At 45.7% G+C, this 23,235-nt stretch overlaps 1 protein-coding gene across 1 annotated transcript in view; it reads left to right on the forward strand.

The window, feature by feature from the left end:
• LOC142578449 (putative 4-coumarate--CoA ligase 1) overlaps positions 1 to 23,235 on the forward strand; it is a 234,005-nt gene that overhangs the window by 76,085 nt on the left and 134,685 nt on the right. The window contains exon 6 of the mRNA XM_075687831.1: positions 744 to 1,019. Coding sequence (XP_075543946.1) covers positions 744 to 1,019 — 276 coding nt within the window. The remainder of the gene's footprint in view (positions 1 to 743; positions 1,020 to 23,235) is intronic.

Here is a 23,235-nt window from a genome sequence, read left to right on the forward strand (position 1 = left end):
CTTCCCTTGCAATCCAATTCGTAACCCTTATTGACTATGGGTTATCTTCCCTCATATGTCCTGCCCATGCCCATTTCTTTTTCTTGATTTCAACAAAGATGCCATTAACTCGCGTTTGTTCCCTTACGCAATCTGCTCTTTTCTTACTCCTTAACGTTACACCCATCATTCTTCTTTCCATAGCTCCCTTTTCGTAAGCCTCCAGATTTCTACCCCGTACTGTGCACTGGTAAGACACAGCTGTAATACACTTTTCTCTTGAGGGATAATGACAACCAGCTGTTCATGATCTGTGAATGTCTGCCAAGTGCAGCCCAGCCCATTCTTATTCTTCTGATTATTTCAGTCTCAAGATCTGGATCCACGTCACTACCTGCCCTAAGTAGATGTATTCCTTTAGCACTTCCAGGGCCTCGCTACGTATCGTAAACTGTTGTTCTCTTCCGAGACTGTTAGACATTACTTTAGTTTTCTGCAGAAGAATTTTTATACCCACCCTCCTGATTTGCCTCTCCAGGTCAGTGAGCATGCATTGCAAGTGGTCCCTTATTTACTAAGCAAGGAAATATCATCAGCGAATCGCAAGTTACTAACGTATTCTCCATCAACGGTTATCCCCAGTACCAATACCGATACAAGTTATGTCTTCGCGCTTGCAGTATGAGTCTTGGTTGATAAAGGCCTGCAACAAATTTCGTGCCCACGTTTCACATTCTGTCGTCATCGTGCACTTTTCCACGCAGATAACTTCCATGTTTACATTCCCAACCCGACTTCACGCTCTGACAGAGAAGATTCTGCGTACTGGAGAGCGGATCAAGAGCATTCGTCGCATCGGAGTTGGTGGAGGCGCACTTCCGCAGACAACATATGACGCCACTTTCAAATCTTTCGTGAACCTTACGTGCATCGTCAACTTGTACGCAATGACGGAGAGTGGCGGCATGGTCTGCTCGCCTTCAGTGCGGGAAGCCAAAGGAATCGACATGGGATTTCCCGCCGTGATGGTTGAAGCCAAGGTATTTATACATATGTTTGCGCCGCACAGTTGTTATACTAAGAATGGAACTTAATGCGAATTGTGTAGATGAAAAGAAAGTAGAATGTCATTCGTTTGAAAAGTTGGCCCGTGGAATTACGTAGTCAAAGAACAAAATACCTTGCTTTACCTCGGCAGGTCACATATTTCGAAACGAAGCTTAACTTTTCCTACTCCTCTTCCGGTTAGCGTGATAGCATCGTTTTTCGCGCCGATTAAAGATCAGCATGGCTGAGCCAGCCGGTTTCTCTCCTTTACTCCTCAGCACATGGTCTAACTACCCGCCGTGGTGGCTTTGTGGATATGGTGTTGGGCTGCTAAGCACAAGTTCACGCGATCGAATCCCGGCCATAGCGGCCGCTTTTCGTTGGGGGCGAAATGCGAGAAAACCCATGTACTTAAAGTTAGGTGCACGGTAAAGAACCCCATGTGGTCCGAAATTCCGGAGTCCCCTACTACGTCGTGCCTCATACTCAGAAAGCGGTATTGGCACTTAAACCTCACAATTTAATTTATGACGTGCTGTAAGTCAATAATATATACACGAGCCAGATGATGGGTTTAGAATACTGCCACGTTGTAGTGACGCTAAAGAACACTGTAGCAAAACTGTGCCTGGTTGCTTAGTGGCTGTGGCGTTGGGCTGCGAAGCGCGAGATCGCGCGATAAAATTACGGCTTCGGCGGTCCTATTTCTATGAGGCCGAAATGCGAGAACAGCTGTTTAATTAGATTCACGTGCACGTTAAAGAACCCCATGTCGCCAAATTTTTGGTGTCCCCCACTACGGCGTGCCTCATAATCATATCGTCGTTGTGGCACGTAAAGCTCCATAAGTTTTATAAAACTGTGAATGACCGAACTTACCCTTTACTGGGAAAACTTGTGCCCCTAGAAGCAAGCAACATTTAAGGCACAATGATAGCTGTGGACAGAGTCGGCTATCGTCAAAAGTTTGATCTGCGGGTCCAGCAGGTAAAGTACGCCGGCTTTATAAATGACTCTTCGAACGTTCCAGCGTAATCACTGGCCCCTGCGTGCCTTACAGAAAGCGCATAGAGTCGTATTACACAAAGCTCGGAGAGAACATACACCACAACTAGAATATCCGATAACATCCGAGTATGTTCCAAATCATGCATGCGGGTCTTGCACGGAGCGATAACCTTAAATAAGGGGCGGAACCCAGTCCCAGTAAAGAATTATCAATAAGGATACAGGTGTCAACATGGATACCCTTGCTCAGAAGGCTGATGGTCTACTGTTTAGCCCACATACGCAAGTGTTGAACCAAACACCCTTACCATCGTCAGTATGCAACCTAGTGCATTCAGAGGCTTAGTACATGACTTGTGCTGAATAGCAAAAATGGGAAAACTGAGCGAATTCTTGTTTTAGTCGGCTACATTTAGGTCCCCGTCGCCTTGGCTTGTGCGACGGGGAGCTAAATGTAGACTACCGTGTATCCCCCAGGTAGCCTCTCGAACTCGCGAGCTTTGACCGATCTCTATACCTCCTTTCAAATAAGTTCTCTCTTAGTGGGACAAACCTTCTTGCAGCAAAGTGGTCTTGGCTAGTGAACGTTTTTTTTGTAGGGTTGAAAGGCCAAAACTGTGTAGAGTTAGCGCTCATTCCGTCGCTACGGGAGATGCTTTCGTTGTCGCCATGCGCTGCCCATGACTTATGAATAAGCCGAGTTTTGTCTTGCCGGCTCACTCTAACTTTCGTTAGGCAACTTTCAGCACTGCGTGGAATCAAAATATATGCAAGGTTTACTTCCAACTTTCATTCATCCTTTCGCATTTAAACTGTAATCAACTTGTGCGAACCGAGCAGTCACAAAGCACGTTCTTGTGCAATATGTCAACTGCGTCCACTTTGAGCACATTTATGTATACAAGTTACATTTGTCAGATATTAGTCCTTAGGTGCTGCACTAATTGAGTTGTGGCAGTGTCACGTCTCTTATACACGTGATTCAATTGTTTTTAACAGGTAGGCCCAGAAAAGTACTGCCATTCTAGCGTTCATCCCGTTACTGACTGTAAAGTAACCGTAATTATACATGTTGCCTAAGAAGGAAATTTGAAGGCAGTTGTACTTGGTCGCAACACGGACCAAGTAATCTGAAGACATCTGGAATCTGAAACTGACAACGTTCTCTGCACTATTTCCTCAAATTTCTGTATGCTCCATTTCCTGCCAGTGACCTACTTATACCAAATTAATTAGTTTATTTGTCACCCTGTGCTTGTACCGTGTATCCCACAGGCATTGTAAGTTAAGCTATCAGAATAACAATCAGCTAGTCTAAGGTTACCTAACTGAACAGAATCATTATAAAATTTGCGACAAAATGTCAGAACAAAATATTTCTTATATCCTTAAGGAGAAATGGTTACATAATAAACTTTGCACATTTGAAAAGCAAGAAGGAAAGTAAGGAGTAAAATCATAGCAATGCAAAGACATAAGAATCGAATAATGGCACAGGCTTGTTCAAATACATTTTAAGCAGAAAACAGATTGTTTAAATAATATCCCTACAAACTAACACACGCTTTCATTCGAAAAGCACTGCATCTTGTCCTAAAGTACGAAAATATCCTACCACATAAGAAAGCACAGGTATGAGTGTTTCTATGTCAACAAAACATGACTAGTAATAACTAGTAAGCACTGCACAAAAGTTGAACATGAAAACTTGTAATAATAAGGACATGTACTTGGCTCAGCTGAAGCAACTGCAAAATATTTCAAATATCACAAATACAGCATAAGAACTGGAGAGTACAGAGCACTGACTGTGCGTTATAGTTGCAATATAAACACTAGATTTAGACATAAAAAGTCAAAACTGCCGGAAACTTTGTCACGTCTCTGCAAGAGAGACCACTGAGAAACAAAACATATACCTTTTATCAATCCATCTCATAGACTACTGGGTCTCACTAAGCGGGTTTCCGCAAAACTACTATGTCAAACTCTTGCCTTTGCTTCGTGTTGTTGACAAATTCGACTTCGCTCTGCCATCTGCTAGCCGCCTGGTTAGCTCAGATGGTGAAGCGGCTGCCCTGAAAGGCGGTGGGCTCGTGTTCGAGTCCCAAACCAGGACGAATTTTTCTTCAAATATCAGGCTCTTCATTCGAGGAAGCGGTACGGGTTTCCTTTGTAGCAATTGCTACGAACGGGTGGATGTCTGATTTCCCTTTATTCATTACTTCTCTCCACCTTGCGGGTTTCCGCAGAACTGCTACTTCAAGCTTTAGGTCCATGACGCCTTGTGTGCCACAAATTTCCTGTTCCCAATACATATGCATCATAACCAGCCTTGGTGAAAGAATGAATTGCACTAATGTTGCGAAGAAATAAGAGTAACAATGCTGCTTGTTCTCAACGTTCTGTTGTGACAGCACACTTGTGTGCAGTTGTGAAGGCAGTTGTCTGTATGGCTCAAACACCATGTCTTGGCTGAACAGGTACCGTCTACCGAGCACCTAGTTCAAGACAGCTTGCATCTCGGAGTGTGCAGCCACACTGATTGCACAGCATTCTTTTTTCACCTTGCCACTTGACAAAGCTTCAGCAACTGCAATCACCTGCGACTGCTCGTAAAGGTGACATAAGGTCAGGTAGCAAACACAGATACCACATAGCAAAACTTTCAGAGTGAACTGTGTGAGCCGAGGTGTTTATTTGTGTTTTAGTTCTGCAGCACTGCCACAGTCACAACTGTTCATTGCAGCTCCTAACGGTTCAACGACATCGACAAAAACAAATTAGGAGATTTCCTTCAGTGTGGTGGTAGATGCTCAGCTGCGAGCCTTCTAGAACCATGCATTATCAGCAGAAACTGCCAGTACAGTCCGGAGCACATCTATCAAGCCATCCAGACAAGTACACCGATTACTTGTACACATACCATCTGGTGTCCATTTCCTATAGAGGCAATTTAGCCCCTAGAACACCTTTCGTGAGGGGCATGCTGGACACTTTGTCCCCTGAGATGCAAGTTCCATTTGGTACTCCAATGACTCTAGTGACCTTTACATCTAGATTAATATTAAATACGTGGTAGTAACATGAAGACGACACAAAAAAGCCATCAGCCATCAACTGTGTGGCAAATCTGGGTGCAAGCAATTCTCTTAACAAATATACCTGTAGGCATCGGGGCCAATGTGCTCCCAAGATGTATGAGGCGTTAGTCATTGCAGAGCTGTAAGCTGCCAGCATGATTTAATAAGCAGTCACTAGTAGTGAATGACTCTAGTTTTAAGCTCAAGTGAATATGTGCTTATTGTTTAGAGAAGGTCTTCTTTACTCGGACAGGACAATTCTAGGGTGATTATATTCTTGAGGACTTTTTTACACTTTCAATCTTTTGAATCATGTGTACTGCAGTCAGGAAAACAAACATTCTACAACTGGCGTGTGGTAAATGTAACGTCTTATTTCTTTGTAGCTCATTAACGACCCGCGATGACAAATGCAGATGCTGTTATGTATCAGACGTTAAGATTTTTTAAACACTATTGAAACTAGATAGGCATTAGAGTGAGCAGCCCTTAAATACATTAAACACTGTTATAAAAAGTTATTGCACCACTTTGTGCTAGGTAAATATGTTAGAAACATCAAGAATGTTCAGACTACAAGGCCAACTGTAAAATGTAAAAAAAATAAATAAGCTTTCTTAATAGGCTTCAGAAGCTTTACAACTGGCAGTCTTGGTGAGGGTCACGCTGATAGAAGAGCAACCACTTCACACTGACGACAATGTTGAGAACTTCGCGTGGAAGTCTTTGTGAGACACTGAAGAGTGGTTCTTAGTCCACATGAAGGAGGTGGCTCGCATGCACAACTTCTGGGCCACCATACTGAATGCATGATGTTATCGGGACCTTTTCTCCCTGCATTGTGATAAAAAAGCATGGTTAAGTTTAAGTGATGCCTAAACATTTATTGAAATTGTTTTAATACGTATTAATACGTTTTGACTAATTGATGCTTTGTATCCTAATAATGGAGTCAACAGCCAAAAAAGAAATTTGTACATAAATGGTCGTAGTCAGTACTCCCTACATCTTTAGCCTAGTGCAACGTGCTTGTGAGCCAAGAAGTTGATAGTCCTAAGCAGTATTTCTCAGCCTGACCTGGTGTTATAGCCCAGTTACTATGGTGCTATGCTGCTCACTCATCCTGGTCCTAACTTCAATGAAGGCCATGGCAGCTGCCCTCCAATTGTGCTAAAATGCAATAACGCTTATGCACTTAGATTCGGGTGCACGTTAAAGAAGGCCGGTTGGCCAAAACTTCAGGTTGTGACTTTAGCGTGTAAAATCCAAGAATTTAATTTAAAAATTAAAAGGTGCTTCATCGGGAGCAGGACAACATATTGAAGTTTTACTGCACTGCCATGGCAGCAAGAATCTCCGAGTAAATAAAAACAATTTCTTAGACAATGTGCATATCTTGCAAACATTTACAAAAACTTCTCTGCATGCACCTCTGTTGTTGTTACATTTAGTTCTCTATTCCAAGGCGGGTTAGGATGCTAGAACATCTTCCAAACCTGTTTATTGTTTTTACTGCTTTAAAGTTTTTGGTTATTTTGCATTTCTTAGGGTCTCAAATGCACATTTTAGTGCATCGATTTCCTTAGAAAGTGCAATCCTCTTTATTTACTTGTGCATGCAAAAAGGATTCAGAAGTGCTGCTGTCTGCAGATCCGTATAACAAGCAAAACAAATTCTATGTAGGTTTCGCAAAGTGAAAAGATGATTGTTTTTGTAAATACATCATTGAGTTCTTCATAAAATAAGGCAGCTGTAAGTATTCTGTTCCAAAGTGAAAATTCCCCCTACCTTCTCTGCTTCATTTTCTGATGATGACGGTCGATTCGGGGGCATTCAACTGACAGTCGACACTTTGGCCATGTCGGCTGTGCTGCCACCAGGCCCAAGGTCGATCGACATCCTCACGAAAACTCGAGTCCAAACTCTATAACAGGAACATCAAATCAATTTTCTGTCAATTTTTTATTCTTGTCTGTTTCACACATGGCAGTCAGTGAAATATGCCGTCAATTGGAAATTGATAAAAAATCTGGAATTTTCTGGCAGCCAAATTGAGCACACAATAAACGGAGGACATTAAAGACCAAATACAGTTGTTACAATAGATTGATCAAGTTCAGCAGAAATGGAAATAAATCAGTGATACTGGGCGCGTTGGCTTTGAATGCAAGAAACGTAAAAGCAGGAACTTTCAGCCGCGCCACTTTGAATTTCCCGCGTTTTCTGCACCTCACAAGAAGTTCGCATCGCCCGGTATTCAGGGCTAGTAATTGCTCAAAAAAAGATGAGAGAGTGTCGGCATAAATTAACAGGATACTTGACCGTGCAATATTTGCGCATAATACGACTGACGTAACGAAGTTTCTGTCAAATAGCCGATGACGCATATGCCATGGGCGGTGCGCTTTGGCAGAACAATTCAAAAAGGACAGTGAGTTTCACTTGCCTCACGGCTACTAAGCTAAGATAGAATTTGAGTTTCCTACTAAACTATACTGGATATTTACTCTCCGAATAAAAAGCTGTAAATTTTGATACGTCACATTGCATACGTATGAAAGTGGCCTGGAGGCCTGGAATGGGGCCCGATCCCGGTGACCAGAACCGGTAACGCACTCTCCCACCAGAGCAGGATTGGCCACCCTGGTGCAGTACTTGGCCACAACCTCCTATATGCACACAACAATCAAACCCTGGTCCTCAGTCCCCAGCAGCTGCGAAGCAACTGACCATGGCGGCGGTCGGATCTGTGACACAGCAGAGGGCGCTAAGAATCCCTGGCTCCGGACAGGCCGCCATTGGAATATGAACCTGGCAATGTTTACCGCTAGAACGTTATCCAGTGAGGCGAGTCTAGCAGTGCTAATGGAGGAATGAGAGGGCCGTAAATGGGATCTAATAGGGCTCAGTGAAGTTAGCACGACAAAAGAAGTATATACAGTGCTAAAAAGCGGGCACGTCCTGTGCTACCGGGGCTTAGCGGAGAGAAGAGAACTAGGAGTCGGATTCCTGAATAGTAAGAAAATAGCTGGTAACATACAGGAATTCTTTAGCATTAACGAGAGGGTGGCAGGTCTTGCTGTGAAACTTAATAAGAGGTACAAAATGAAGGTTGCAAAAGTCTACGCTCCTACATCGAATCATGAGGACCAGGAACTTGAAAGATTTCTATGAAGACGTGGAATCGGCGATGTAATACATACACTATACCTAAAACTAAAATACACTATACACTAAAATACACTATACTGATGGCTGACTTCAATGCCAGGGTAGGCAAGAAGCAGGCTGGAGACAAGTCAGTGAGGGAATATGGCATAGGCCCTAGGAATAGCAGGGAAGAGTTATTAGTACAATTTGCAGAACAGAATAATATGCGAATAATGAACACCTTCTTCCGCAAGCGGGAAAGCCCAAAGTGGACGTGGAGGAGCCCGAATGGCGATACTAGAAATGAAATAGCCTTTATACTTTGCGCTGACCCTGGCATCATACAAGATGTCGAAGTGCTCGTCCATGTGCGTTGACGTGACCATAGGAGGGTAAGAATTCGAATTATCCTAGACTTGAGGAGGGAACGGAAGAAACTAGTACATAAGAAGCCGATCAATGAGTTAGCGGTACAAGGAAAAAATAGAGGAATTCCAGATCAAGCTATAGAACAGGTATTCGGCATTAACTCATGAAGAGGACCTAAGTGTGGATATGAGCGACAACCTTATGGTCATCATTAAGGAGTGCGCGATAGAAGTCGAAGGTAACTCAGTTAGACAGGATGCCAGCAAGCTATCGCAGGAGACGAAAGATCTGATCAAGAAACGCCAATGTATGAAAGCCTCTAATCTAGCTAGAATAGAACTCTCAGAACTTTCTAAGTTAATCAACAAGCGTAACAGAGCTGACATGAGGAAGTATAATATGGATACAATTGAACATGCTCTCAGGAACGGAGGAAGCCTAAAAGCTGTGAAGAAACTGCGAATTCGAAAGCATGAGATGTACGCGTTGAGAGACAAAGCCGGCAATATTATTACAAATATCGATGAGATAGTTCAAGTGGCTGACGAGTTGTATAGAGATTTAAGCGGTACTAGTGGCACCCACGAAGATAAAGGAAGAGAGAATAGTCTCGAAGAATTCGAAATCCCACAAGTAACGCTGGAAGAGGTAAAGACGGCCTTGGGAGCTATGCAAAGGGGGAAGGCAGCTTGGGAGGATCAGGTAACAGCAGATTTGTTGAAAGATGGTTGGCAGATTGTTCTAAAAAAAACTGACCACTCTGTATACGCAATGCCTCAAGACCTCGAGCGTACCGGAATCTTGGAAGAACGCTAACATAATCCTAATCCATAAGAAAGGGGACACCAAAGACTTAAAAAAAGTATAGACCGATCAGGTTACTGTCAGTTGCCTACAAACTATTTACTAAGGTACTCGCAAATGGAATTAGGAACACCTTAGACTTCTGTCAAGCAAAGGACCAGGCAGGATTCCGTAAAGGCTACTCAACAATAGACCATATTCACACTATCAATCAGGAGATAGAGAAATGTGCGGAATATCACCAACCCTTATATATAGCTTTCACTGATTACGAGAAAGCGTTTGATTTTGTCGAATCCTCAGAAGCCACGGAGACATTACGCCTGTGATACCAGTTGTGTAATGTGTCATTCACCTCGTTCCTCCCATTATCATCCCCCATTGTGACCCTTTTTCTTCCCCTCTTCCCCTTCCCTTACGTAGAGTAGCAGGCCAGATGCTCCATTATCCGGCCGACCTCTCTACATTTTCCATTCATTAACATACTTCTTCTTCTTACGCAATCAAGTAGTAGACGAGCCGTACGTAAACATACTGACAGATATCTACAGCGGCTCCACAGCCCCCGTAGTCCTCCCTAAAGGCAGCAACAAAATCCCAATAAAGTAATGCGTCAGGCAAGGACATACGATCTCTCCAATGCTATTCACAGCGTGTTTACAGGAGATATTCAGAGACCTAGATTGGAAAGAATTGGGGATAAAAGTTAATGGAGAATACCTTAGTAACTTGCGATTCGCTGATGCTATTGCCTTGCTTAGTAACTCAGGGGACCAATTGCAATGCATGCTCACTGACCTGGAGAGGCAAAGCAGAATAGTGGGTGTAAAGAATTAATCTGCAAGAAACTATAGTAATGTTTAACAGTCTTGGAAGAGAACAGCAATTTACAATAGGTAGCGAGGCACTGGAAGATGTAGGGGAATACATCTACTTAGGGCAGGTGGTGACGACTGATCTGGATCATCAGACAGAAATAATCAGAAGAATAAGAATGGGTCGGGGTGCGTTTGGCAGGCATTCTCAGATCATGAACAGGACGTTGCCATTATCCCTCAAGAGAATAGTACATAACGGCTGTGTCTTACCAGTACTCACGTACGGGGCAGAAACCTGGACGCTTACGAAAAGGGTTCCACTGAAATTGAGGATGACGCAATGAGCTATGGAAAGAAGAATGATGGGTGCAATATTAAGGGATAAGAAAACAGCAGAATGGGTGAGGGAACAAACGCGACTTAATGACATCTTAGTTGAAATCAAGAAAAAGAAATGGGGCATGGGCAGGACATGTAATGAGGAGGGAAGATAACCGATTGTCATTAAGGGTTACGAACTGGATTCCAAGGGAAGGGAAGCGTAGCAGGGGGCGGCAGAAAGTTAGGTGGGCGGATGAGATTAACAAGTTTGCAGGGACGACATGGCCACAATGAGTACATGACCGGGGTTGTTGGAGAAGTATGGGAGAGGCCTTTGACCTGCAGTGGGCGTAACAAGGATAATGATGATGATGATGATGATGAAAGTAAGGAAATCGCTCTTTTTGTATTCTGCCTAGGCGGCACGTAGAAGTCACCACTCTCATTCAAGAAAAGCGTGAAAGTGGTTCTCGCGGCGCGGAAAACAAACACATAAAGCGCCAACGTTACGCCCCTTGGAGTTGGAACTAAGCACCATCAAGCCACTTCGTTTTCTAGCCTTCCTTACGCCATGAACGCCACCAAACATTCAGTGAAACAACTGTCTGCTTTCAAAAATTATTACCGCTTTCATTTACATACCTATCTCTGCCACAAGGAAAAGTCTATGGCTAGCTGTCCACAAGACGCAGGTTAGACTGACCACAATATATTACGGCAACATAAAACAATTTCCACGCTGACTTAAGCCGCAGTGTGTGCTAAGTGCCGCAGTTCTCGTTTGCCGCTCGAAATTCACACTATGATGACGGGCAGTGTATCTTTCACATGAAATATTGCATGCATGGCTTCGGAGCTCAACAGGAGGGCGAAACGCATATACTCACACCTGAAATCTGCATGCTGAAAACCCGACGAGGCTTCCGAGAACGGGCACACCGCCATAGCACCCATACAGGCCGCTTCACTTGGACGTGAGTCACTTCTGTCAAACATTTCACATACGACATGTCTCACACCAATTGTGCGAACATGAGAAAATGACGCAGGTCTCGATGCAACGCTGTGCTAACATCCATCCACCGATGAGCTGCGTGCGCGGACTTGCAGAAAAACAAAACGATAGGCATATGCACGAAAAGATGTCGGTTCTGGGTGCGGAGACTAAGCAGCGGTGTAGCGGAAAAGCGGGAATATAGCTGATACATAAATGTTGCACACTGTTCGTTCCATCGTTATGTCGGCGGTGGTGGCTCTAGTGGCATGTGTTGGGGCTGTCTAATTTTCATTTCTTTTCCCCTAACAGTATGGTTAAAATCAGTTCTTTGTTTACCTTTTTTACTGTGTCGCTTGGCAGTATTTCTTTGTATTTTTGGACGATTGAGCGGTCAAGTAAGGCTTCTGAGGTTCGCCAGCGCCAGCTTCGTGTGCAAATCTCAAAGGCCATGGGACAATGCCTTAGGAAACGCCACTCTTGTCGTTGTTAGCGTTTCAGCATCGTTTCAATCGCAAAATTTGCGGGCCCTTCAATTTTTTTAATACGTAAGCATTTCTGTACTTTGACAACAAGAAAAACGATCCCTCCGTCAGTCCGTACCGTACGATACTTTGAAAACAGAACCCGCTGCAGCAAGTAAATTCACCTTCGTGCTAGCTCTTGCTTCAACGCGACCGAAGCTGCGAGAACGCAGCGCTCACGAAGCTCTCAACACATGCCGCAATATGTACTTTTCGCAGATCACTTTCAAGGCAGGTCTGTTTTCAAAGCGAAGTAAACGGCGAGAACCACAGCGCGTGAAGTTTTCAGCAGTGGGTACACTCTGTCTGCATTGCAGTTCACTTTCAAGATACCGTTCGCGCGGCCGTGCCACAAGCAGACGCCGCCGGAGAACGTTTGATAATGTTTAGACGCCGATGAGTGACGCGCTAAAGAGCAATAACGGCTCAAAGTGAAGGGTACGTCATCAACGCACCTGGCACCGCCACCTGCAGGCAGCACTTTACTTGCTTCAGTCACCTTGCGCCGCGAAGCATAGCAGTTCGTGTCGCCGCAGCGCTGTCGCTTATACTCGTCGGTTCAAGTCTCATAAGATTGACAATGACATCGGACTGCGTGTAGATGAGCAAGTGTCACAAAGTTTACGCATACTTAGACAACTCCCAGAGGAGTTATGAGTCTTTTTTTAACCGTAAAGGTGCAGTCGGTGGTGATCCAGAGCTGACAATGCATGTAAGAGGGGTGAGAAGCTTTCCTTTTTATGAGATTCTTGCCCAGCTCCCAAAGACCTGCTGAAGCTACTGCTACCTAATGGCTGTATGTCTTTTTTTTATTGTGGCATGCCCTGGAACCGTCATGAACCCTACTGTGTAAGGACATTAGAGCAGTATTCACGTCCAAAAAGAAATGCAGCGGTAATGGGGTTGATAAAGGTGGTGGCCCGGCGGCAGCTCACCTCCACTTCCCCGTTTCTGTTGACAAGTTAGGAGGAGGGGTCTAGAGCAGGCTTACAGCCCCCTCACCACAGTGACGTAGCCAGAAAATTTTTCGTCTGAGGGGGGTCGTGGATTGATTGATCGTGGATGGGGAAGGAGCTGAGCCAGTGCCATAGTAACAAAAACGTGACGGTTAGTAATCGTTACAAATGCCCGGCATGCCCCCTTGGCTACGCCGCTACTCCCCCCCACCGCAATCGGCACAATTGAGCTATCAGAACATGCATGACACGCATGCATGTCATAACATGAGAAACATGCTACGAAGCTGGTATGGAAGTCGTGACATCATCATCATGAACCTGTTAGATGTCCATCGCAGGACGAAACCTTCTCCAGCGATCTCCAATTACCATTGTCTTATAATAACTGGTTCCCCGTGTCTTCAAATTTTCTAATTCCATCACGCTCAGCTTATTCATTGCCATCCTCGACTGTGATTCCCTTCCCTTAGCACCTATTTTGCAACTCCAATAGACCAGCGGTTCTCTGCCTCATGCATTGCATGGTCTGCCCACAACTACTCCTTCCTCTTAACGTCAACCAGAATATCAGCTGTCCCCCTTCGCTCTCTAAACCACATTGCTCTCTCCCCGTCTATTATGGTCACGCCTAACATTTTCATTTAATTGCGCGTTAAGCGGTCCTCAACGTCTTCGCAAGCTACTTTGTAACCTCCAAGTTTCAGCCCCATATGATAGTAACAGTCGAAAGCAATGATCAGCACTAAGCTGCATGGTCTTGATTTAGTAAGGCTTGCCGTAAGCTCTATAACTAATTTCTTTATTTTTGTAAATTTCCTTGATCAGAGGCCCATGCGAGTAATTCACCTAGATAACCGTATCTCTGCGCAGTTTCTAGAGGCTGGCTGCCAATCATGACGTTTCATTCTCTCGCCAGGCTGTGGAACATTACTTTTCTCTTCTGCATACTAACCTTCAATCAGACTCTTACACTTTCTTCGCTAAGGTCGTCCAACGTTTGTTGCAAATTGTGTCCAGCATAACTCAGTATGCCGATGACATGTGCAATCCGTAATTTGGTGAGCTCGTTACCTTTAGCCCTCACTCCTAACCATTTCCAGTCAAACTGCTTGCACACCTTTAAGTATTTAGTGATAGCATTTCAAATATTTTGCCACTGGTAATGCCAAGCCTTTTGCAGATATCTGGCTATGCAAAGCCGGCGCGTTAGTGTCGTCCATTCGAAATCAACACTCATGAGAAACTTCATTTTTGAAAGCTGTTCGTAGTCTGTGCGCTGCTGCCTATATGCACCGATCTAATCATTCGAGCCACCTGATGCAAGCGCACGTAGCGCGCGTTTCATGTACAGAAAATATCACAGCGTAAACTGCAAATGTTCATTTATCATATACTGCAAGCTTGTTCACTTACTCCGGTAAAATTAGGATGTAAATTAGTAAGACTGGAGTGTTCCAAGAGTGTTTTCTCATTGAATACCCTTTTCTGGTAAGAAAGGGTGTTGCAAGCGTGTTTACAAGGGTTAGAAGATAACTGCCCCCGCATAACACCTATAAGGGTGCGAAATTTTTAAGAGTGTAGAGGAACCATGAAGTCTGCACCCTCGCTCGGAACAAAAAGGCAGACGGCCCGAGCTTAATGAGAGCGTTCGGGGAAGCGTAGTCATGGAAAGTGGACGACGCGACACATGCCCACCCGGTTTGAGTCGGATTGTTTGGGATGCGCGCGCCCCTTCTGGGAATCCTCCCATGCCCTTCTTTTTCTTTTCTTTTTTCTTTTTCCCCTCTTTTTTCTTTCCCCTATTGTCCCCTCGTCTTAGGAACGACGCTCACAGACATCAGGCGACATCGCTCATTCTCATTGATCTCTCTCCCTTTACAACCAGCCGCCACCGACAACAACCGCACGTGACGTCACTGTACTAACCATTTAAAACTAGCATGCCGAGGATGACTAGGCCGCCTTTGACGAAGATAGGTCCTCCTATCGAAACGTTGGCCAGCCTTTCTGAGCACTAAGACTGACTAAGCACCAGTGCAATAACATCAAACTATTACGGACTCCAGCAAAGCCTTTCGGATGATACAACCCCGACTGTTGGAAACACGCCTACATGATATCCTAGTAGAATCCTGTAACCGCAAACCGAACATTACGATCCCCCTGTATTGGGTGCTTGGTCATGCTGGGATCGAGGAAAATGAGTTGGTTCATCAACGCGCCCCCGAAATTATCCTCCGGGAACCCTCGATTCCCTTGCCAAATCCAACGACACTGGAAGACGCTACCACATACAAAGAGCAAATAGCTGAACACTACGAGAACATCAAGGAAATCCACACTATTTTCCCCCAATCTCATCCTTCACTCAACACAGAAGAAGCACATGTCCTTCGCAAAGTTCAAACGAACACTCTTCTCACGCCACTAATGCTCAACAGCTTCGGTTGGCGTAGCACAGCTCACTGCCGCAACTGTCCGGAGATAAGGGCACATACAGAACACTTTCTGCGCTCATGTAACACTGCCATTACCTCTCCTTATTTTCCTTACCTTTCCCTTCCTTGGCCTCACTCGGACTCGGCTGATCAACAACGGGTCTTAGCGGAGCAAGCGCTCTACTGTACTGGGCCCTTAGTGTTGGACCTAAACAAAGTTTTTGCCTCCTCCTCTGTCAGCCATTTTTCTGATTTTGTGAAAACGTCCGTATTTTTACGACCACTTGACCAGTCGATGAATCATTTTGTGTGCGATCGCCATCGGGCCCCACTTACAATATATTTAGCGTTCAAGTTAACCGGCCAACAGCTGCACGGGGGATCAAGTTTTCTTAGTACTGGCAAGGCAGTCCACTGTCCGGCCGAAATACCGTCAATAAGCCGTGGATTCGTGGAACCATTCTCGCAGCTTGCGTGCTGGCCACTTGCAGAAATCAAATGGAGGACCTGAAGGCTGATACTCAGAGCCTAACATAGTGAAGGGGAGATGACGTGTCTATGTGAGCAAACCTATCGCCTTGCGTGTTGAAACGTGTCCCACTGTTTCCACCGATGCCGCGTGCGTCACGAAGGTGGCTGGGCTATTGTTTGCAATTGTGTGAACACGCATGTCGCATAGGCTGGTTTGTGACTTCTTGCGCAACTGAGGGTTTAAAAAGTCATGTTTTGGTTCTGTTGGGAGAGCAGACGTTCAGATTGGACCCAGACAAGCGCCTTGGCGTTTGATTAAAGCGTCTCTTTACCGGACCACGGCTCTTCCTTCGCGCTGCCATCATGCACTCGATTCGTCGAGGGGTGCCAACATAGAACCTTAAACACCTTCGCCCCTTTAGTGTGCTGAAGCTAGCAGAAGATAAAGGGAAATGAAATTATCTAATGTGACTGAAGAAGTTGCAGCAGCTGTTGACCCAGATATGAGCATACCGATCTGCGTGTGTTACAGCAGGTGCGAAAGACAAAGGTTGCGGGCTTTTGCTCCTTAACTATCTGACTTCACCTAGGGAGTACGAAAAAGTTTTTTTGCTCGCGTCTTATGCGCTCGTTTCTAGGCCTGCTGTCATTGCGGAGTGCGGTCAGCTTTGTTTTCGCTCCGACGCTAACTGCCGGCACAGAGAAGCAAGTGAAGCAGTGGGAACTGACGCCCCATTTGGTAAGCGCTGTGTGTAAAGGTACGTCGGACGTATGCAAATCCCAGAAGGTGAAGGTACGTAGAAGATTTGTCGCGCCTGCGGCGCTTGTGCTCAGTTAGTCACGCTGGGTTATAGCTTTCGCGTGCCTTACGGCGCTCTGCCTTCACACTCAAAAAAAAACATCAGAAGAAGAACAAGCAGAAGAAAGCGGACGTGCCCCGCATCGATTTCGTCTTTTTGAATAATTCTGCAGGCACTTTTGGCAAGACCACGCATTAAAGCTCATCATCGGATTCTTGTGGTTAACCCGAATCGTTAGAAACCTTTGGACAAGGTGGGCCAGTCTTTTTTGGACTTCTATAGCCTCTTTTCTGTCCATCGCACGTGGGCACCAGGCTGGGCCTAACGCTACGTAGGTCTAGCCAGCCCGCCAAGCCGGCATGGCCGGCATGGACGAACTCTCCTCGGAGACGGAAGACGGCGAGGAAAGAATGGGTTGGCAGGTGGTCACCAACCGAAGATCGCGATCTGCGAAAAAGACCTGGGGAACTGGTGGAGCCGCCAATTAGATCCAAGAATCAAAAGGAGAGGAGATCGCCAACAAAGGTGCTGCCGGGGCCGACAAGCTCAAGCGTCGTATTGTGAAGGCATGAAGAATGCCGCAACTGCCGGAGGAGCACAGGAAAATCATCGTTAGGCCTCGCGGAGGCCTGAACCTGAAGAAGGTCCGCACAGCTATTGGAGAAGCGATCGTCGAGGCAGCCGGACCTACAGCAGACCAAGCGAAGGAAGATATCCTCTGCCCCAACTTCACACAGAATATCATGGTGGTTAGTACACCGGGCTCCTCTCATGCTGAAAGGTATGTGGGAATCAAGTCCACTACGATCATGGAGGCAGAATATGAAGTGAGCGCTAATGAAACAGCCCCCCACTCTACGTGCAAGGGGGTTATTAGAAGAGTGAACCTCAATGACAGTCAGTGTGAGTACGAAAAAGTGTGTGCATGAATATAACCCAACGGCGTTGGCTGCACAACGTATTAAAGCTACGGGCTCGGTTATTGTGCTTTTCGACGGATTCAGGGTGCCCAAATTCATCAAGTATGGGTCAACCCTCGTGAGGTGCTATCTGTACAGAAATCAATTTGACGTATGTTACGCGTGTGGAAGAATCGGACACAGATCAGACGTTTGTCCAACACCTGATGTTGTGCAGTGCAGAGGAGGTGGTATGCAAGACCCAGGGGTGGCTCATATCTGCTCTCTCGAATGCAAGCTCTGCGGTGAAGATCACCCCACAGGTAACAGGGCTTGCAAGCAGCGGTACCAAATACCATATATAGTAAGAGTAAGAAGAAGCCAACGCTCCAAAGTGGAGACCGAGATGGAATCGGCCCAACCGACAAAGGAAACCCCTCCAGGCGCCGGAAGGCGCTCATGCTCGACAAGCACATCAAGATCAAGACAGCGCTCAACATCGAGAGGAAGAAACCGTTCCAGGTCTCGGGAGGCGCAGGTGCGCTTCGAGGAGCAGGAGCTGAACACAAACAAGAAAAAGGAGCCAGGAGCGACCTGGGCCAAGAAAGTCAAAGGCACTGTGAAGGTCACAGACAGGCGCGCTAGCCTCGCCGGAACAACGAAATGATGCCAGAGTAGAACAACTGATCAGAGAGGTTATATCACTAAAGAAATGAAGAACTTAAGCAGCAGATGCAGGAAATGAAAAAAGGTTGAGGACAGAAAGCGGCAGTGTGGCAATAGCTAAGCCGGTGTGTAGAAGTAACAGCCACGAAGAAGAAGACACTCCTGCGCCGAAAAAGAGAGCTGTAGTTCCGGAGGCAGAATCAATGTGCTCGGTTCTGGAGGAGATTAGGAATGCGATTAGGGACCTAAAGACACGGTAGACAGCGTTAACCTTAATGTGGACAAAACATGGAAGTGGAAGTTAATAGCCGTCGAAAGGTTGAAAAAGCTAGAGGCCCAAGAAGAGAAAGAAGAATATATGCCCTCGGAAGCCGAAAGCGCTAGAACACCCCCAGGAGCGGCAGGTGGTACAGTCAAGCGAACAGTGACGGGGGTAGCAAGTCAGGCGGCAACGACAATAATAATGGATAACAGAAATAGACTTAGTGTGTGGCAATGGAACAACAGAGGATTTCAGTAAAAAATAGCGCCACTAGCACAGATAATCAAAACGGTTGAAAATAGGCCGGAATTAATAATGCTGCAGGAAACTCTAGCAGAGGAGATCGGGCTGTCCGGCTTCAACTCGGTCTGCAAAGGCAAAGAACCAGGCAGAGGAATTGCCACCCTAATTGACAAGAAAACTCCCTACATAGAGCACGATCTAAAATTATGGGCGAGTAAAATTGAATACATATTGATAGAAATGGTCCTAAAAAGGTACATAGGTAAAGCGCAAAGCTTGTTCTGCCTCAACATATATAGCAGCCCCAGAGAGATGAGACAGAGCTTCAGAGCAATTTTTAATAAGGCCATGAGGGTAGCCAAAACTGCGCCACTAATAATAGGAGCGGACTTCAATGCCCCACACCAATCTTGGGGTTACCGCTGGAGTAGTAAGAAAGGGAAAGGAATCTGGCATCTCGCCATGGATTTAGGCCTTTCTCTTATCACGGACCCAGCCGTTCCTACCAGGTGTGGCAGTTCCACGTGTAGGGACACTACCACGGACTTATCCTTCACTTATAACTTACCCAGGGCAGATTGGATCAACTCTGGTACGGACCTAGGAAGCGACCATTATATACTACACATAATGGTGGAAACAACGGCGGTGGAGGTAAAGCATTTCACTTACATAGACTGGGATCACTTTAGAAAAATCAGAAAAGACAGAGCAGACACAGATAGAAAGGGGCGAATCAGACTACAACAGTGGGTGGCTCAGCTTAGTAACGATTTGAATGCAGCAACTAAGGCTATGGAGACAGAGGAAGAGGTCGAACAAATTGATAGTAGATTGGCGCATTTGATCGAAGCCAAGAAATCGATTTTACAAAGATGGAAATCACAACGCTTAAACAGTAGACTTAGGAAAGGAATTGCGCACGATATTAGCAGAAACATAAATGGGATGAGGTGTTTGAATGTGTAGACGGAAGGATAAAACGTGGAGGCAATTCGAGTCTGCTCAGGCATCTGCTCAGCGAAAAAGGCATTAAATCGAACAGACGTGTGGCAGTGGCGAAACTTGTACACCAGGAAAGTTAGACTGCAAGCGCAGAGAGCATAATGGAGCGATTGGCTACTAAATACTTGCCCCTCAGGAAAGAGGATCAGGATGTGAGTTACCCGATTACTTAGGGGTAGAATGCAAATATCTGGATCAGGAATTCACCGAAAGTGAGGTACGCACGGCACTGTATGATCTGAATAGTAGGTCAGCAGCTGGCCCGGATGGCATCTCTAACAGATTGCTTAAGAATTAGGACGACGAATCAATAAAATATCTGACCACATACTATAATGAACTATGGAAAGATGGGGTATATCGAGAAGAATGGAGGACGACCAGTACTATCTTAATACCAAAGCCGGGCAAGCAACTCAACTTGGATAATCGGAGGCCAATTTCATTAGCGTCATGTCTAGGGAAGACAATGGAGCATGTCATATTGAACAGGTTAACGAAATATGTGGAGGACAATGACATCCTACCGTACAATCTGATTGGTTTCAGATCACGCTTGTCCACACAAGATGCCATGTTGTTAATCAAGCATCAAATGCTATTAGGTAAACCAAAAAACACTCGAGCTCTCTTGTGGTTGGATGTCGAAAAAGCTTTTGACTGAATTAAGCATAGAGCAATACTTGAAGTGATTTCCGAACTGGGATTGGGGAGAAAACTCTATGAAGTGGTCAAAACCTTTCTTTGCAATCGTTCAGCTCACCTTAGATTCGGGGATATTAAAGCAAAGAAGATGGATATCGGTGACAGAGGGACGCCACAAGGGTCGGTCTGTCACCTATGTTTTTCAACCTGGCCATGTCAAAAGTGGCAAAAGGATGAAAAGGGATGGAGGGCATTCACTTTACCATTTATGCAGACGATGTTACTATATGGACCGCTGAAAGAAGTATGGTACAAGCGGAAAGCAGACTTCAGCAGAGCATTTATGAGGTAGAGTCTATTTTAGAAGACATGGGACTCAAATGGTCTGCTAATAAGCCTGAACTCATTGTACATAAGAACAGAAGAAAGGTAGAAAACCGAGGGCATATGTTCCCGAGGAAAAACCCAGGTCAGTACTAACCACGAATGCAGGCGAATCTATTAAGCAAGTAGAATGCATTAGAGCCTTAGGGTTATTCCTGGAGGCAAACGGGGCAAGCGCAAGAACAATATGATACATCACAAACAAGACTGTGGAGGTAATAAGACTGCTAAGGTGAATCACTAACAGACACAGAGGGCTGGGAGAGGAGAGCCCCATGAGACTGGTCCACGCTTTAGCCTTGTGTCACTTCTCCTGTGTAGCTGGGATGTTCAGTTGGACACAGACAGAGCTAAACAAGTTGAACAGATTAATTAAAAAGCTAGTCAAAACAACAGAGGGGTTACCGACTAACACGCCGGATAATAAATTAATAAAACTGGGGCTCCACAACACAATAGCCGAGATAATTGTAACTCAGCAAATTGCCCACAGAGAGAGGCTCTCTGGAACAAGGTCACGTAGAGCAATACTAGAAGAGGTAGAGTGGTGCCCAACCGAATCCAAAATTTCAGGTGAAGGCACAGCAGAACTAAAAGATAGCATAAGAGAGATAATCGAAACGACTGCTTTCCCCAGAAATATGCACCCGGTGCACAACCTGGAAAGACGAAAGCAAGGGTCAAAGCTCTCCTGCAAAAGATAGAACACGACAGAGAACATGCGGCTTTTGTAGATTCTGCATGGGTCAGAGGAAAGAAAGCCTTTACGGCAGTAGTAGCAGATGCAGATGGTCCCACTGGGATGCTATTACAATCATGACTAAAGACACGACAGTCGCGGAACAAGTGGCGACAGCATTGGCTTTAAGGAATAATAAGTGGACGAAGATTTACAGTGACTCTAAGATGGTTATTAGAGATTTTACCAATGGCTTTGTAACCAAAAGGGCTACCCAGCTGATCGGTGAGTTGGACAGCCAAGGGATCGAAATCTGCTGGTTTCCTGCGCACATGGGGTCTGTCGATCCATCTCGGAAGAATTTACACGAGATGGCTAACGCAGCTGCACGAGGACTTACTATCCGTGCACTACGCGACCAGGACCTTCATAATATACAGGAGGAGAACAGGGACCAATTACATATAATGGAATCACGAGGCTTTACTACATGAGCAGAAGGGAATTCCCAGTGCCACACGCTAAGCTCAATAGAGCTCAAGCGGTGGCTCTGAAATTGTTGCAGACCAGAACTTATTCAAGTCCAGATTTTATGAATGAGCTATATCCTGAAAGAGAGGTACCAATCAATTGCGAGAAGTGTAATGGGAACATTACTCTGGATCACATGCTTTGTCCTGTGACTTTCACAGACTGTGACAAAGAGAGAGACTGGTGGCCGCGAGTCCTACACAGTGGAGTCCTTTTCGATCAAATACAGGCCGTCAAGAAGGCCCACGATATGGCGGTAAGGTTAAACCTTACTGTCCCGACGTGGGAGCCACCTGCGTCAACCTAAGGGTTGATCTTCAGGACATTAAATAAAGTTCATCATACCATACCATACTATATCCACCCTGTCCTTTGGTCGCTGCACCTCTCTCCTATGCCGCAGTCACCGCATGATCTGCGCCGCCGACATTCGCGTTTTCTCCAGCAATGCGATCTCAAGCTTTGCCACCGCCTGCATCGCTTCTAACTCCGCCTCAAACCCCGTTCAGAACCGTTGGCACACACGCGACAACCGGCCCATTTGTTTCGCTTGCGTTTTTGCCGGCCATGTTGTTGCGCACTTCTGATATCGTCGCTTGCCACCTGCTAACCCTCTTGCCGCAAAGTCTGGATATGGCTATTTCCTCGATGCTATCGAGCATGCCATGCACCTAAACACAGAATTTTCGCCGTCTTATCGACGCCCTGTCGGGACCCATCTTTCTCGGTCACCGCGTCGTCACTCGCCCTTACGTCCTCGCCAGTAACCTAGCGAGGGAAACTATTTGCTGCAGTTCTGCACACACGAACTGTAGGCCTGGTGATTTCTTAATAGCCTGCACAGTCACCACGCAATTTGCTGGATGTTTTGGTGGAAGGAACCACCGCAACTGCGCTTATTGATACTGGGGCTGCAGTTTCTGCCGTATATGAAAAGCTTTGTCGTAACCTCCGCAAGGTCACAACGCCGTTTTCTGGTATGTTTCTACGCACTGTGACTGCGTAGCCTAGAGCTCCGCTTCCTCAATGTACCGCAAAGGGAGCCACTAACGGCATTGTCTATGTTGCTGAATTGTTCGTGTTGTCTTCACGTTCACATGACATCATTCTCGGCTGGGACTTGTCTCACCATCGTGCCATCAACTGTGCCCGCATC

Source organism: Dermacentor variabilis, chromosome 4 (genome assembly GCF_050947875.1).
Source record: "Dermacentor variabilis isolate Ectoservices chromosome 4, ASM5094787v1, whole genome shotgun sequence".
Classification (NCBI taxonomy): domain Eukaryota; kingdom Metazoa; phylum Arthropoda; class Arachnida; order Ixodida; family Ixodidae; genus Dermacentor; species Dermacentor variabilis.